We start from the raw sequence: 18,173 nt of genomic DNA, 5'->3' as shown, positions 1-18,173 counted from the left end.
TTGATTACATTAAATTGAAAAGTTTTATACAAATAAAGCCAATGTAACCAAGATTAGGAGGGAAGTGGAAAATTGGGAAAGAAATTTTACAACCAGTGTCTCTGATAAAGGTCTCTTTTCTAAAATATACAGAGAACTGAGTCAAATCTATAAGAACAATGTGCAAAGTACTGTTCTAGGTGCTGGAAAAGAAGACAAAATCAAGGAATCTGAAGCAAGAATAAGAAAAACACAGAGATGCTTCTACTCTCTTAAATATAATAATCACATAAGTTAATACAGCATGCAAGAAATTCCAGAAAGAAGGGATATTTTCCAGTCATTTTGAATGAGTGTGATAGAATCTGTCTACTGCCTGATTGAAAGGCAAAATCACTATGCCTAAGAGACTGGGACAAAATCTAAATGAAAAGTAAGAATCTCAAGCCCAAGGTAAATTCAGTTGGGAGTGGGTGGAATTAAGATCGAAAAATAGTCTATCCCAGGTGCAGCTGTGCCCCATGTTCTGAAAGAATAGATGATGGTACCCAGATCACAAATCCCTAGCAGGATGTGGCAATGGGGTGGGGATGGCGATAGCTTGTGGACAGGGCTACCCTGAGAGTATGAGCCCAGCGAGAAGGGTCTAGGAACAGTAGACCTTGGGGGGGATGGGTGGCAGCCTGGGCCCAGATGAGGGAGGGGGGACAAGCTGGAGGATCACCACAGAGATTAATCATGCCTCTGGAAGTCCATCATCAGGACAAAACCCCACCACCCTATCTTAGTTACAGCTCTGTCTGGGTTCTTTTGCCAGGCTACAACTGGCCATACATTCACAGACATTCATTCCCTTGATGCTACTACAAAAAAAGCAGTAGATTTTGAGACTCTGTGGAATTTGAATTGACTCTACAGAAATGAGAGTGAAGGAATGTGTGAAAACTTGTGTGTTCTGCTGACTGTGCCTATTTTTAAGTCTAGAGTAGGGAGAGGGAGTTTCTAATTCAGAGAACTGGTGATGAGCAAAGATTAGAGCAAGTGAGTGGTTTGCCCCCCAGCCTGTGTGTTGATCTCTGACAGTCTGCAAGGCTTTGGGTCTTAGTGTGATATTGGTTTGGGTGACAGGGATAAGATATCTGGGTCTGATTCCACTTCTTCCTAGTAAAATTCATTCCTATTCAGAGGTACAAGTCTTCCTTTCTTCTCTCCCCACATACACTACAGATGGCTTGCTCACAAAAATCACTGGATTGAGTTCTCTAAAGAGCACTGGGTCTAAGTAGGCAGCTAATTCCCAGGGTAACGGAGTCAACTTTCACTCTGCCTGGGGTAGCTAGGTGGCACAGTGAATACAGCACCACCCTGGCAGCAGGAGGACCTGAGTTCAAATCTGGCCTCAGACACTTGACACACTTACTAGCCATGGGACTTTGGGCAAGTCACTTAACCCCAATTGCCCTCCAGAAAACAAAATAAACAAACAAACAAAAAAAAACTTTCACTCTGCCTTCTCCACCATGAGCTTCATCCAGTCACTTGCCAAATCTAGCCAATTCTCCCTCCTATCCCGTACAATTCACCTTTCCCATCCAACCCCTCTTTTCCATTCCTAAAACTACCAGCCTACAGCAAGGCCACATCACCTTTCACCTACTGTAGTAATCTCGTGACTGGTCCCCCTGCATGTAATCACTTTCTTCTCTACTCCATTCTAGATACAACTTCATATTGAAATTATTTTCCCAGTGAAAACATATGATCTTGTCACTTCCCTGCTTCAAACAAACAAGAAATCTTCAAGAACACCCTATTGTCTATAGGATAAATTATAAACTTATGGGGAAGGCCTCATATCTATGACCCTCTTGGTCCCAGTCTTCCTGTACCACCTTACAAGCCACACCCCATAATGCTCTAAGGATTTTGCTGGCCAACTAGATTTCTTGCTGTTCCATAGCCTTATCCTGAGCTGCCCAAAGAGTTCCCTGTGCCTGGAATATATCCCTTCTCCTCTCTGCCCATGAAAGCCTTCCATTCCTCCAAGGACCAGCTCAGACACTTCTTCCATGAAGCCTTCACAGGTCTCTTGCCCCCCACAGGCCGAACCATGAAGTGATCTCTCTCACAGATTTCCTAGACCACTTTGTCTAGACATTGCCTGGTTCCCACCCACTGCCACATGTTACATTGTGTGCTTCCTTTCCTGATCCCTCTCCCACCCCTCCTAGATTATAAGCTCCTACAGGGGAGACATTGTGGGAGGGGGAGTGAGGGGAGGTTCATCTTTTTTGTGCAGTCTGAGTGCATAAGTACTTAAATGTTCAGCCAGAAATGAACAGAATAGAGGTGGAAGTGTGAGAAAACATGGAGGCAGAGAGAGTAAAACCAGAGTTTATTCATCTAAGGAGACCAAGGTAGAGTGCATGGCCTTAAACAGAAACTGAGACTCAATCTCACAAAGGAGTCTAACCAGCAAATGGGACAGAAAATCCAATTTGAAAGTTCTTGAGTCTTTTCTTAATGCTTTTACCCAGTTTCTTCAATTTCTTCCGCAAACCACGGGCAAATCTACGTTTCTTGTTCTTTTCAGGCTGCAGAGGGAAGATAAACAGAACTTCTTAGTCCAGGGCCTCTGAGGGTCAAGCTGAAGAGGGAAGAAAAACCTGCCCACTGTAGGAATGGAGTGACTTAGAGCTTCATGATAGTCAGAGCTTGGAGGGCCCTCCACTGTCTCCTGCTGCAACCTCCCCATTAGAAAGGAGGAAACCTGAGACAGGTCCTGACCCAGCTGGCAGGTGACAGACCCAGGACTCACCCCCAAATCTTCAGCCTTGCAGCTCTGAAGCCAGGACTGCCCCAGTTCAGAAAGCTAAAGCCTCAGGGGCTTCTTCATGTTCATTTTGAAAAGGATAAAAAGTATTCCTAGGACACCCTCCTCCTGTTTCTGTGCCCAGAAGATGTAGAGAACAAGAAATCCTCAGCCCAGCCCTTCAAAGCTCCTACCTTCCAGGAACAGCTTGGGACCAGGTCACATTGGCCATGCCCCTGGCATGACCACATCTGAACTCAGAGCCCCTTCCTCAGAGAGGCTGGCAGGGACAGAGGTGGTAATCCTAGTCCACACCACTCTAGTTCTGCTACCCCAGCTCATCACATGGGACAGAGCAGAGTTCTTGGTGTTAGCAAGATAGCTGGAGTCAGAACACCTGTTTCAGTTCAGACATTAGTTAGCACTATGACTTTGGGGGGGCGGTCACTTCACATTTCTGAACCTCAGTTTCCTTCTCTGTAAAATGGGGGAGGAAGAGTTGAAGTAGATAATTTCCAGGGCTCTCTCAAGTTCAAAAACCTCTAGTTGATTCTCTGGAAACAGAGGTCTAAGCCCTTCCTGTCCCATTGGCCTTCTTTACTTCCCCCTCTTTCCCTCAGACTCTGAAGTTGGAGACCTCTCTAGCTCCAGAACTGGAGTTGGGTGAGGTGGATGGGGGATGGGGGAGAGAAATGCTCCTGCTACTGGACCTATATTACCTCCTGGAACCTGGAGGAAGAAAAGGGAGGCCAGGCTGAGGCTAAGGGTGGAAAGAGGGCAGAAAGGTCAAAGTTGATCCCAAGCTCCTCTAGCTATAGATCAATCCCAGCAGCCTCCAAGGGATCCCTAATTGAGTCTGGAAGTTTGGGCTCTTCTCCAGGAACCCAATGAGGATTCATCACTTACCTCATCACAGGAAATATCATCAGAGGGCTTAGGAGAATCCAGGGCAATGGCTCCATTGCATTCTTTCACCAGCTGTGAAGGATTGCAGAGAGAGTTCAGGAATGCTAGTCTGTAACCTCTGTCCCTGACTTGCCAGGACTGACAGCAAGCTCAAGCTTTGTCCCAGGGCAGCCCACTGGAAGGATTTTTCTGCTTCTCATCTTGGACAAGTCACTTTCCTCAGGGCAGCAGGAAAGCAGAGCTCAGCACCCTCCCTGCCCCAAGGTGGGAATATCCCCAGAAAGAGACTCATTCAGTCAGACTCCCTCCCCAGCCCAGGACACTCACCCCATTTTCCTTGAAGTCACATTCTTCTGGATTGCGATTTTCAGTATTGGGGCACACAGTCTCTCTGATAGTGAAGCTCAGAGGTCGAGGAGTAGCAGGATCATTGTTCTGGGGACAAAGGCAGGACAACCTTTTAGACCTAGGCCACATCTGAGCCCTCTGGGGCCAGGGGCAAGCTATTTAGTGTTGGAAGGGACCTTAGACATCATGTAGTCTGACCCCAGTGATGTGTAGATGAGGAAATTAAGAACTAAGAAAGTTAAGTGACTTGCCCAAGTTCACACTGGCAGCAGTGTCAGAACTGGAGGCATCCAGAACAGTCATTCATTCAGTGTCTACTAAATGACATCTGGGGTCCTCCTGTGCTCAGCTCCCACATTCCCTGTCCTCAGGGAACACCACAGGGTAGTGGGGAGATAAAAACCCTCAGAAAAGAAAAAACAATACAAGTTTAAACCTGTTCAGAGCCACATGAGAGTTTCAGTAGTGACAAGAATCCTGGATGTGGAGCCTGAACCCCTGGACTGTATTTGTGTGCTGAGTGCTTAGCCTTGTTCCTGGGACATAGCAAGGGATTCAATCAATCACTAAACATGTATTAAGCACCTACTATGTGCCAGGCACTGTGCTAACCACTGAAGATCCAAGAAGAGGCAGAAGACAGCCCTTCCCTCAAGGAGCTTACAATCTAATCAGAGGGAGACAGCATGCAAACACATCTACTCAGAGCAAGCTATGTGCAGGGTAAATAGGAAAGCATTAAAAGAGGGAAAGCACTGGGTTCAGAAATGCCTTTTCAGTCATTCACTCATCCATTTGTTCATTCACCCAATCTCAGTTCTGTTACTTACTGCTGTTTACCCTTCTTTTCTCTGGACCAGGATTTCCTACTTTGTAAATGGAAGGGGTTAAACTCAGGGACGAGTAAGGTCCCTTCCAGCTTGACAGCCTGTGATCCCATCAGTGCTGTAGGGCAAGGGGAGGGAGGAGCTCTGGCCTGGCAATGCTGATGGGGAACTTGAGCTCTGCTCTGAGGTGGGGGCAGAATTGGCAAATCAGCGGCAAGGGGAAGGGAATTCAAGGCAGGGGAGTCCTCAGAGGGCTATTGTGAGAGAGGCCAGTCCCTCATACAGATGGGAAAACTGAAACTCAGAGAGGGAACATGCTTTGCTCAGAGTCAGAAAAATGTGTCAGACCAAGAATGAGAACTCAGGTCTTCTGGCTCCAATAATAATAGTGAATGCTTATACAATGCCACTACATGCCAGGCAATGTACTAAGTGCTTTCAATTATTGTCTCATCTGATCCTCACAACACCTCTAGGAGTAGGCACTATTATCATACCCATTTCTCAGTTGAAAAAACTGAGACAAACAGGTTAAATGGCTTGCCCAGTCACATAGTTACTAAGTGTTTGAGAGTGCATTTGACCCAGGTCTCCCTGACCTTCAGGGCCAGTGCTCTATCCCCTCTGCCAACTAGTTATCACTTTTTCCTCAATATCACAATGTCTGCCCAAAGGGAAATCATGATTTTCTGAAGTGAAGGGGTCATATTAGGGAGTCTTGGCAGGTGAAGCCCTCTCCCACCATCCCAGTGCTACTCACTTCCCCAGACTGCAGATTCAGGATTGAGAGACGGAAGAGGTTTTCTGATCCTGACTTGGCATTGTATTCCTCAATGAATCTATTGACCAAATCCTGGTATCTCTGGTCCTGGGCATAGGCAAAGGGAGTCATCAGGCTGAGCAGCCCCAGCACCAATATGGGTGCCTGCATAGTTGAGCCCCTCATCTTCTTGGCCCTCAATGCTGTGGGCAGAAAGGAGCTGTCTTTTATTTACTGGCTCCTCCTCATCCTTATACAAAAACAATGCATACCTCCAGTCATCCAGTACTAACAGTTCCCTGACGTCTGTGGTTTTCCCCATTCTTTTGTCATTGGTCACCTCTTGTTCCGAGCACTGAGAGTCCCCTTCTTCAATTTCCTCATGCAGCCCTATATCTAATCAAAAAATGGGTTGGGGAAAGAGGGGAAGTATGGAGAAAAGTTAGAGGAGAAAAGCAGGAAGTTTGGGGCGGTGAAGGGATGTGAAGAAATAAATATTTTCCCCATCTCTCTCTGTCTTACAAGAGGGCCTGCAGATGGGTGTATCATCCAGTCAATTAGCACATTGTGTTGCCCCAATTTCTCAAGAATTTAGAAATAGAGTTAGTGTTGCTTAAACTGATCTCTGTATTCTCATCTGATCTTCCCAAAATGCTCAGGCCCCATTCTCTAAAAGCAGAGGGTCCAAGGATCAACAGAGATTTCTGGTTCCCTAATTCCCCTTAGTAAAGTGGTCCCAAAAAGGCCCTTGCCTCCTTCCCATTCAACTCACCAAATCTACATGCTGACAGATCAGCCTTACAGGCTATACATCTAACAGAATATTACAGACCAGACAATAGACTTTCTTCAGTCAGAAGAGATGACTCTAACCAGAGCCTGAAACAGGATAAGGATTCTGAGAGGAAGAGCTATAGAGAGAGCATTGGTGGCCTGGGGATTCCTGGCCTGTGCAGATCCAAGGAGGTGGAAGATGAAATCAGGCAAGTCAGTGGGTGAGGAGGGCACAGGAGGAGAGGAATCAGCAAGTGTCTGATGTAGGAGGTGGTAGCTTACAGGAAGTGATGTAGGGATTCTGTAAGGTGGATAAGAGGAGAGAAAACATTGTAAACATGGTGGAGCACCTGTGCAAAGGCACAGAGGTGGAAGATGATCTGTCAGATAGAAAGCAGCAAGTAATCCAATTTAGGAAAAACCTACACTATGTGAAGGGCAGTGAAATGAAATCAGTGCAGAAAGAAGGGGGGAGCCATACTGTGGAAGGCTTTAAAGGTCCAACAGAAGTGCTTGGATTTCATCCTAAAGGCAATAGGAAGGCAGGGCGATGATATGATCATGTCATTATGCTTTAGATATATTAATGTAGCTGCTTAATGGAGCATGGAGTGAAGAAGAGAGATAATAAAGAGAGGAATCCCAATTAGGAGGCTGATGTTAATAATCCAGTTGAAGACAGGCAAAGATGTCAAAAGGTAGAGATGGGGGAGTAGCTCCCCTGCAGCTATGGCCTATACAGATGCATGGAGGCAGTATTTGGTGCACATCCATTCAGTATCGATATTGCTTCATTGTCTATAACAACTTTTGTTTCACAAGATTGTGGTGAGGATCAAATTAGATAATGTATACCATGTGCTTTTCAAGTAATAATATAGTAATAGAGGGTTATAAAAATGTGGGAAAAATGTACTTGCTCTGTTTATCTCTTTTAATTTAATCTATTTTAGCCATGACTTTGTCTGAGATAGTAATATCAAGCACACCAGCACCTGTGAGGACTGATGCTGTGAATAATTTTAAGGAACTAATACCATAGTATAATGAACTCTCTATTCAGAATGATACATTGTTCAGTAAAGTAAACCATAATATTCATAACAACATAACATAACAGCTTATTACTAAGGTGGTCACATAGTCTTAAACAAAACATATCATTCAGTATATCTTATAACATTCCTCAGAATCCCCACACAGCATATATTATTGTATTCGCAAAGTCAGGGGGTCCCAGATTAGGATTTTACTAGCATAATACATCCTTAAGGCATAGCAGAAAATACAAAACACCATCCACCCCTAGGTCATAGTAAGTTACAATCTCTTCAGTCAATATGTAGCATCCAAGTAAAATCCTCTTTCATCTTGATTTGAGGTTGACTTCCATGTTCCATGACTCTTCCTCTGTGGGCCGAGTGCTCCCAACTCTTGCCTGGATTCACACATAGGCAGCACTCTGCTCCTGCTCCTTGTCTCAGCTCACAGGGGCTGCTCCACTCCATGCTCTTCCTATTCCTAATGGATAGCAGGCTCCAGAGTCTCCTCCCCAAAGATTCTGTTTCTAGGAAGATAAAGCTTAACAGGACTATCACAATATTGACACACATTACCAGCACTATCATGTCAATTCATTTTCTGTCTGAGAAATCAACACAAATCACCAGACAGGGCTTTTGTCCAGGAAATCAACACATAGATTGATAGAGTGCTGACATCACAAATATTCTTTCTGTTAGGCCTCCCCACAAGCAAGTTCCCCTATCCTGCTCATGCTTGCTTCTCTCTCTCTCTCTCTCTCTCTCTCTCTCTCTCTCTCTCTCTCTCTCTCTCTCTCTCTCTCTCTGTCTCTCTCTGAGCTGCTGCTCTCCTCTCCCTCCAAGCAATGAAAAACATACTATTTCCAATCAAAGACTCTTAGTTCAGTCAAAGGCAGACTCAATCAAAGGCACTTGATTGGCTAAAACTCAATCCAGAAAAACAGCAAAAACGGCTACTTTGCTTGCCATTACAGAAATCATAATATCCACTCCTTCTGGAGAGGGCAGGATGGGATGAAAGAACAGTGAGTAGTCCAATTTGTCTGAAAGGAAGAATACATTACTTCTCAGAGACTTCCCTCCACTCACCCACTCTCCTTTGTAACAAAAAAATACAAACAAGCAAAATAAATCTAAATTGGCTGTCTCTAAAAATGTATGCCTCATTCTGCCACCTTAGTCTAACAACTCTCAGCCAAGAAGAGAAGGGAATAATGATTTATTAAGCACCTACTATAGCAAGGAAGACAGGTAAATAAGGTTAATGTACCTGATGGAGGTCAAAGGCCTATAGGAAAGAGCTCTTCTACTCCAAAACTATTTATAGCACCATTTTAAGTAGCAGTAAAGACCTAGAAGGTAAGTAGGTGTCTACTGATTAGAGGCATCAAAATGACAAATATGGAAATTCAGAGAAAGTTGGTGAAATGTAAAGAGTGAAGTCACCTAAATCAGTCAATTCATTCCCAAGACAACTGCAATAATGAGAAAGATAACAACATTGAAAAACTTCAGTCACCAGACATCTGATCAATACACAAATCTGATCAATTACTCTTCAGGATGGAAAGGTGGAATGTTTCCAGATTGCCCAAGTTTTAAATGTCCAGATAATAACACCACTTAACATTTATATTGTCTTTTAAGACTAAGTGCTATCTCTCAATAACCCTCTGAGACAGATGGAGCAAATATTATTATTCTGCTCTTGATTATTAGTTGAATGAAGGAATGAATGTAGAAGAGATCTGCATCAGAGGAAGAAAGAAATGGATTAAATGAGGGCTGCCCCAAGCTTCAAAATTACTCAAATGTAGGACCTGGACTAGAGGATTTATCTCTGTGGTCCCTCCCAAGTCTATGACTGAATCTATGTCTCTCCAGTCTGGTTGAACTCAGGTTGCATCCCTGGTTATGGAAAAAGAAAGAAGTAAACAGTTGTGCAAAATCATTTCAAGATCTCTGCCTATTTCATCAGAAGCCTATTGGTCAAGTCAAAGTCATGTTGCTTGAGTTAATTGCAAAGGGATTTGAGGGCTTGGGAGGGTGGCTAAAGCATTTCATGCGGGTTGCCAATCTCAGTCACAATCTAATTCTGCAACAGAAAAGCAATATATTGTTATGTCATCCTTCATAGCATCAATCCCTCTTTCTTGACCTTGCTCAATGCCCTGTTCTACTACCACCAGGGCTCTGTGGCTTACTGTCTGGACTTGAAACTAAAGAGCAGCTTGGCCTCCACACTTTCCTTCATCCATCATGATACCCCAAACTTGCTAGATTTGTGAACTCGGAAAAGTCACAAAAATTTCATCGGTCTGTTTTGTCCTCTATAAAATAGGGAGAATCATACTTGCATTACCTACCTCAAAGATCTCAATTTAATTTCATACAGTTCAGTTTATTCAGAAGATGGTGTTTGAGAATGGAATCTGGATTTCATGGCCACAGCTGAAAATTTAGAAATAACAGATTTCTACTCTAGGCACCTATTTCCTGCCCCCTCCCCTTTCACTTCTTTGCCGAGATGAAAGACAATGTCTGTGACATGCAGCATATAATACCAGGTTTTTGTTTTTTTTGTTTTTGTTTTTTTTCAGTAAGGGGGTTGGTTTGTTGAAGTTTTTCCCCTTTTTTATTTTTATTTTATAAAGGTTGGCTCTACGGAAAGGGGGAAATAGAGGAATGCATTGTGAAATACAGATGATATGAAAAATAAAATACATCAAGATTTCATTTGAATACTCATAAAACCTATGTTCAATCAGAAAAGAAGAGCAGTGGAAGAATATGTGTCTGGAATCTTGTTAATTTAATACAAATTTAATACAAAACTGTCAAGCCAGGTAGGGGAGATACTCTTTATCCATTAAGCTAGAGACCATAAACAGTGGCTGGCTATAGGAACACATCTGTTACCCATATTTATTTAGGCACAGGTTCTCTTCTCCTAGGAGAACATAAACATCTCAAAGCAGTTCCTGAATAGTTTAGCAACTGTTTCATTTTTTGCTTTCTATCCCCAAAACCTAGCACAGTAATTTGCTTAGAATATGTTTCCCATAAATGTTGGTTAAATTGAATTCATGTAATCATATGATCTCAGAGTTGGAAGGGAGCTCTATAGAGGCCAATTCATCCAACCAATACCTGAACAGGAATTTCTTTTAAATCACTCCCTACCAAGGGCAATCCAACCTTTGCTTAAAGACCCCCAGGGAGTAGCTCTAGAGAACCAGGTCATCATCGATGATATCTGAACATCCCTTTCTGCACTACATTGTCATCTATTCCTGCAACCCTCCAGGGACCACCTGAAAGCTAATTCCCATCTAGTACTGCCTATTTCTCACAATCTAAGATCCATAAGCTGCAGGGGAACAGGAACTGCTATGGTATGGTCTCAGCCACCATTTCTTTATGCCTTAAATTCCACACACTGCCCCTTGTCTTTTGTCACACCCTGAGTCAAACCATTCTGGAGCATCTTGGCTCAGAAACCACCCTGAAAATGCTGCTGAACTGGCATTCCCTGTGGGGACACTATTTAATGGGGATTTGACACACATGGAGACCATCTAAGATGGCATCATCTCCTACATGGAAGACTCTTCTGAAAGACAAGAGAATTGGCTCATGCGTGGGCATTCTACACTGGCCTATCAAGAGGGAGAAGAAGACTTTCTCCATTGCCTATTTAGTGTGAACTCTTCAGGGTTTTAAAAATTGACAGAGCATAATTGGGGCTTTTTTGTGTTCCACCCTGAAACTGTGGCCTGCTTCCTTGTCCCTTCTCCCTTGGGTCACATGATCACTAGAAATGGACCAGAAGCTTTGGCTTTTGCCTTCATTCTAGGTGCAAGAAGTGAATTCCCCAATTTGAATACTGAGCATCACGGAATTTAGGCTGGGAGTTGCAGCCAACTCAGCAGAAAAATCCTGAGGAGCAACAATCTGGTAACTCTCTTGCAGCAAGGTTTTAGATTTGAACTTGGTAGGGTTAATGTTACATAGGAACTAAGTTCAATTGTGAGCTTCATTTCCCTCTCCAGAGACAGGTGGTATATGGCAAAGGACTATAACTCCCAAGTATTGACTGGAACCTTTGTATGTTTCTTTTTGCTATATTTTTAAGTAAATATCCCTGTGTTATGAAGTGGTTAAATGGAAATGGAGCTCTAGTGGCTGAACCCCTAATAATTGGAGGGAGGAAACCAGAGAAGATGGCACAGATGGGAGATTCCTCAGGGTACTAGAAAAAGGAGGGGATGCAATGTAACAGATCTAGCCCTGAGAGAAGGGCCAGGGCAATCGTGTTACTATATCCTGTTACAACAGCAATGTATTCAATCAGACATACCCAACGTGAAACAGGAGATCAGCAGATAGAGTCTGAGCTGTAACAGGGCATCAGGGAAAAGCTTACAGAAGTTGTAGCTAAATTGAGTTTTGAAGGAAGATAAGGATTCTGAGAGGACGAGCTGAAGAGGGAGACCATACCAGGAATTGGGGCCTGTGTAATTCAAAGGAGATGGAGGATAGAATTCAGTTTTGGAGAACTGGGTGAGTAGTTTGTCTAGAGGGCAGACTTACCATTTATAGTCATTTCTTTGCTGTCCAACTCTTCATGGTCACATTTGGAGAGTTCTTGGCAAAGATACTAGAGTGGTTTGTTATTACCTTCTCTAGCTCTTTTTACAGATGAGGAAACTGAAAAAACAAGGTTAAGTGACTTGCCCAGTGTCACACAGCTAGGCTGAGGTCTGACTTGAAATCAGGTCCTCCTGACTCCAGGCCTGGCTCTCTATCCACTGCATCACCTAACTGCCCCAGAATGCAGAGTATATTAATTTAATTTAGGAATTATGAGAATAAACATTAAATGCTATCAATCTGGCCCAGGAGACAAGAAAACCTGAGTTCAATTCCTACCTCTCACACAGACTGGCTGTGTGACTCTTTATATGTCACTTAGTGCCCATGGGGATTCTTTAAAATTAAAAATCACAGAGATCAATCAATAAATTTTTTCTTTTCTACTAGCATTGTTTCTGTTACATGTAAAGACCATTTTTAACTTTCAATTTTTATAAAATTTTGAGTTCCAAATTTCCTTCCTCCATCCCTTCTCTCTTCCTTCCTTAAGCAATTTGATATAGTTTTTATATGTGCAATCATGTAATACCTATTTCTGTATCAGTCATATTATGAAAGAAGAAACAGTTTGCAAAAACAAGTTACACTTTGCAGCAGGAAAAAAATCACAAAAAATAAACAGAGTAAAAACAGAAAGCTTCAATCTGCATTAAGAATCCATCAGTTCTCACAACCCCAATTGCCCTCCAAAAAGCAAAAAAAAAAAAAAAATTCCATCAGTTCTTTTTCTGGATGTGGGTAGCATTTTCCACCATGACTTTTTTGCAACTGTATTGGAGGTCTGTTCACATTTATTAAGTAACTACTATGTGCCAGGCATCGTACTAAGTACTGGAGATGCACAATGAGCCAAACGACAGTCCCTGACTCAAGGAGCTTACAATCTAATGAAGGATACAACATGCAAATAAATACAAATAATATAAGCTACACTCAGGATAAATAGGAATTAAGTAGCAGAAGTGTGCCTTCAGACACTTTCTTGAAGGCTTCCTGGAAAAGATGGCATTTTAATGGGCACTTAAAGGGAGCCAGGGAGGTCAGTAATCAGAATGAAGGAGGGAGAGCATTCCAGGCATGGGGGACAGCCAGAGAGAATGCCCAGAGGAAAAAGATGGGTGTGATAGCTATTAAGGATCTGAAGGGCTGTCCCCTATGGTGAGAAGGATTAGATTAATTCTGTTCAGTCTCAGAAGACAGATCTAGAAGTAATGGGTGAAAGCTGCAAAGAGGTAAGTTTAGGCTTGATAATGAAGAAAAACTTGCTAAGCAGTAGAGCTTTCCCCAAATGGAATGGTCTGTCAGAGAGATGGTGAGTTCTGTAAAGTATTCCTTTTAGCATCTGATTGGTATAGCATTAAAACTAAAAATTAACTTTGATAGTTTTGTCATTTTTATAGTTTTGGCATGGCCCAGCCATGAGCACTGAATCTTCTTCCAGCTACTAAAGTTGTTTTTATTTCTTTAAGGAGTGCTTTCCAACTATTAAGAATGGTGATAGGTTGAATGCCCCCAAGTTTTATACATTTGGTTGTTATTTTGAATGGGAGTTCCTGATATCTTAGTGCCTCTTAGAATAATCATTAGATTAGTCCAACACAAGACAAAAGTCAAGATGACTGGCAATGGCCCCAGAAGCAATGGATGAACTTGACATCTGATGTCTGAACAAGCTCTAAAAGTTCCATGGTACCTGTTTCAGCCACCTTCATGGCTTTTGGAAAAAATCGGTTTTATCAACCCATTCCACTGGAGGGGTGGAGGGAGTCTTCATGTGGTTGGGGTAGAAATCCCCCTAACTTATTAATGGATTTGAGGCCTGTGTGTTACCCCAAACCTGATTTAGTCAGTCTGCCCAGATGGTTTTAGCAGGGTGTGGTCTTTGCTCCTGCTACAGCTTTTTGGAAGCACAGGAGAGACTTTCGTGTCAGATTGTAATGGGAATGCAAATTTGGAAGATCTTCCCTGCCCCTAGGCTAAAATGCACCTGAAGCCTGGGGAGGGAGGCTTGTTTTTCAGTAGATACTTCTTGATTGGCCAGTGAGTCAATAAGGTTGTTACATTCTCTGAGCCAGGAGAAGGCTATATAAGCCCAGATGTGTAGCTTTGTTTTGGGACTCACTTTGAAAAGTGTTCTGTGATTTGATCTGAATTATGGGAAGCCGTTGTTGAGAGTCCCCCGGCTTTGAAAAACCCAGATGTGGAAACCCAGATGTTGACTGGGTATGGATGTAATGGCTGGACAGTTTGGAAAGCTGTCTACTTGATCTGTTTCTGTCTTGATAATTCTGCCTGTATGCTTTGAAGTTCGGGGTGCTGACCTTTTTCCCCTGAACAAGGTAAACGATATATGTCTGACTGATTAAAGTAAGCTTGTTAACCCATTTTGAGTTGCTTTCCTTTATCAAAGCAGATCCAAGAACCTGTGTGAGCAGCCACCCTAGGAACTCCAGGGTGCTTGCTGCTACACAGATGGACATAAAAGATGGATGAGCAACCTTCAGCAAGCCCTCATACCACAGATGCTAGTACACTCCCAGAGAACCCCATAGACCTTAATATGGTTGGACTTCTTCAAAGGAAGAGTATTTGAGCATTTTTACAAACCAAGTAGAGTGGCACTTACAGACAAAAACATATAAAGTCCTGTCCATTTGCATAAGAATCACCTCATTTGGTCTTTTTCTCTCTCTAAAGGGCCCTATCCTTGGAGAGAATAGGGAGCCTTGTTTTTTTTTTTCTCCATGGATGATGGAAGCCAGAAAACCAGGATATCTCTTCTCTCAAGCTCTTGCCAACTCCATCCATCTCACAGGCACAGAGTAGTAAGCAATCAATCTCCACCAATAAGGAAAGTCTAATATAAATCATCTTTGATCAGAGGGTTATATAAACTACATTGTTTACACAAATAGAATACACAAGGGGAGCATACAAAGATTTGAGGAGGGAAAGATCAGTTCCAGGTGGAGGGATCAGAGAAGATTTCATGAAAACATGACCATTAGATCTTGTAGAAGGGGATGTCAATGTGTGATGGAGAGAAGTTCTATTGCAGGCAGAGGGCACAGCCTATGCAAATACATGGAAGGGGGTCAGCAAAGGGTGGAATGGGAGAATAATAAATAGTCCAATTTGTCTAGAGAATAGAAAGTGGGAAGAGGAGGATAGGAAAATAAGTCTGGAAGGACCTGAGGCTCCCCCTCAGTCGTGTTGGGGGCAAGGATATCCCTTTCCAGCTTCTTTGCCTTTTTTATTCCTTCCTTTCTTCCCTTTGAGATCTTTCAGGGTCCCCCTCAGCCTTTGCTCTGATATTCTATTTTAGGATGATAGGCTAACAGATTTTCTTTCAAACAGAGAAGTAGTTAGTTTCTGGGAGTAAAGGAAACCTGAATTTTCAGAGGAGAAAAGAAGTATGGTCTGAGTTGACCTAGAACCTATTCTGCCCTCTTATGTGGGCAAGGTCAGGCTTAGAAGTTCCCCAAAGGAGTGTGAGGCATCCCACTTAAGAGTTCTGTTGAAAATTTTGATCTCTGGCCACACAGGCATTTGGATAGCGCCTAAGGTAAAGGAGTGTAATGCAATGAATGTTGGTCTGGAGTCAGGAGATGAGAGTTGAGGTCTTGACTCTGTTATTTACTGGATGTGTGACTTTGGGCAAGTCCCTTGCTGATTCTGAGTCTCAGGTGCCTCATGTGCATAACTGACAATACTGGCTGTGCTCTCTACCTCCCAGGATTGTTGTGAAGATCAAGTGAGATAATGCATGTAAAGAAATTAGCAAACTTTCAAGTGCAACAAAAAGCTACTATATTACTACAAATATAAAGACTAGTAAGGCAATGGCAGTGAGGAAGGAGAGAACAATGTTGGCTCCAATGGCCCAGTATAGTTTCATGTGGCATAGAGGGCAAGATGGTCTATAGAAGTCAAAACTGGAAGAGATTTTAGGGACCATATAGTTCAATCTTTCATTTAACTCACAGCCATCCCCCATAATATGTTTGACAAGTAATAATTCAATTTTTAAAACACCTCTTAAGCATCTACAATATGCAAAGTACTGTTCTAGGTTCTGGAAAAGAAGACAAATCAAGGAAACTGGAGCAAGAGTAAGAGAAACACACAGCTGCTTCTACTCCTTTATAATAGGATAATCACAGGAAAAATCAGAGTGTGAGAAATTCCAGAACAAAGGAATATGGCTCAGTGATTTTGAATATGAGTGATAGAATATGGCTACTTCCCAGTTGAAAGGCAAGATCACTATGCCTCAGAGGCTGGGCTGGAATCTAAATCAAAAGTAGGAATCAAGGCCAAGACAGAATCATTTGGAATGGGGGAAACTGAGATTAAAAGATAGCATATCACAGTACATTGTGTGCCATGCTCTGAAAGAATAGATGATGGTACCCAGACCACCAATCTCTAGCAGGATGTGGCAATGGGATGGGAGACAGGGGTGCTCTGGGAGTATAAGTCCAGGAAAAAGGGTCTTAGAACAGTGAGAACCTGGGGGAGGGTTGATGGCAGCCTGGGACCAGATGAGGAAGTGGGGACAAGCTGAAGGACTGCCACAGGGAAGAATCATGCCTCTCAGAGTTCATTCCCTGGACAAAATCCCCACTACACTATACTAGTAACAACTCTGTCTGGGCTATTTTGCCAGGCTACAACTGGCCATAAATTCACAGACATTCATTCCCTTGATGCTGCTGAAGAAAAGAGAGTGGATTTTTTGAGACTGTGACATTGGGTTGATTCCCTATACAGTTGAGAATTAGCGAATGTGTGAAAACTTGGGAGTTCTGTTGTCTGTGTGCCTATTTTTAAGTATAGATTAGGGAGAGGGAGTTCCTAATTCAGAGAACTGGCAATGAGTAAATATTAGGGCAAGTAAGGGGTTTATCACCCTAGCCTGTATGTGCAGCCTTGACATTCTGAGAGGCTTTGTGTCCCAGTGTGACGTTGGTTTGGGGGGACAGGGAAAAGAGATCTGGATCTAATTTCACTTCTGACTAATAAAATTCTTTCTCATTCAAAGGGACAAGTCTTCCTTTCCCCTCTCCCCACATATACTACAGATGACTTGATGACAAAAATCACTGGATTGGGTGTTCTAAAGTACACTGGGTCTAAGCAGGTAGCATATTCCCAGGCAATGGAGTCAACTTTCACTCTGTCTTCTCCACCATGAGCCTCATCCTATCAGTTGCCAAATCTGGTCACTTCTCCCCCCTATGCTATCCAATTCACCTTTCCCATACAACCCCTCTTTTCCATTCTTATAACCACCAGCCTAGAGCAAGCCCTCATCAAATTTTGCCTACTGCAGTAGCCTCATGACTGATCCCCCTGTGTCTAGTACTTTTTACTCTCATTGGTCACATAGCTTCCTTATGAAATTATTTTCCTAGTGAAAACATATAATCTTGTCACTTCCCTGCTTAAAATAAATAGACAAAGAAAAATCTTCAGAGACTCCCTATTGTCTATAGTATAAATTACAAACTTACGGGGAAGGCCTCATATCTAAGACCCTCTTGGCCTCATTCTACCTGTACCACCTTACAAACCACACCCTATAATGCTCTAAGGATTTTGCTGACCAACTAGATTTCTTGCTGTTCCATAGTCTTATCTTGAGCTGCCCAAAGAGAGTTCCCTGTGCCTGGAATGTATCCCTTCTCATCTCTGCCCATGAAAGCCTTCCCTTCCTCCAAGGCCCAGCTAAGACCCCACTTCTTCCATGAAGCCTTCACAGGTCTATTGCCCCCCACAGGCCAAACCATGAAGTGATCTCTCTCTCAGATTTCCTAGACCACTTTGTCTAGATGTTGCCTGGTCCCCACCCACTGCCACAAGGTAGGTTGTGCTTCCATTCCTGCACCCACTCCTAGATTATAAGCTTCTTCAGGGAAACATTGTGAGTGGGCTTTCTTTTTCATCTTCTTAAGGGCAGTCTAAGAGTACATGATAAGTACTTATATGTTCAGCCAGAAATCAACTGAATGGAAGGGAAATCTGAGAAAACATGGAGGCAGAGAGAATGAAACTGGAGTTTATTA

The 18,173-nt window shown here is 42.9% G+C and overlaps 1 protein-coding gene across 1 annotated transcript; it reads right to left on the bottom strand.

The window, feature by feature from the left end:
• Positions 1–2,357: 2,357 nt before the first annotated feature.
• Positions 2,358–5,911, bottom strand: LOC138163073 (cathelicidin antimicrobial peptide-like). The gene is made up of 4 exons (XM_069090557.1): positions 5,633–5,911; positions 4,025–4,132; positions 3,698–3,769; positions 2,358–2,573 (listed from the first exon to the last, which is right to left on the bottom strand). Exons 1-4 carry the CDS (start codon positions 5,816–5,818, stop codon positions 2,448–2,450), a joined length of 492 nt encoding a protein of 163 aa, XP_068946658.1. The 5' UTR covers positions 5,819–5,911; the 3' UTR covers positions 2,358–2,447.
• Between the last annotated feature and the right edge of the window lie 12,262 nt (positions 5,912–18,173).

Source organism: Petaurus breviceps, unplaced genomic scaffold, assembly GCF_028583685.1.
Source record: "Petaurus breviceps papuanus isolate PSGF00001 unplaced genomic scaffold, PetGlider_PUasm1.0 187, whole genome shotgun sequence".
Taxonomy (NCBI): Eukaryota; Metazoa; Chordata; class Mammalia; order Diprotodontia; family Petauridae; genus Petaurus; species Petaurus breviceps.
The sequence above is the reverse complement of the archived record's forward strand: the minus strand, read 5'-3'. Positions and strand labels throughout refer to the sequence as shown.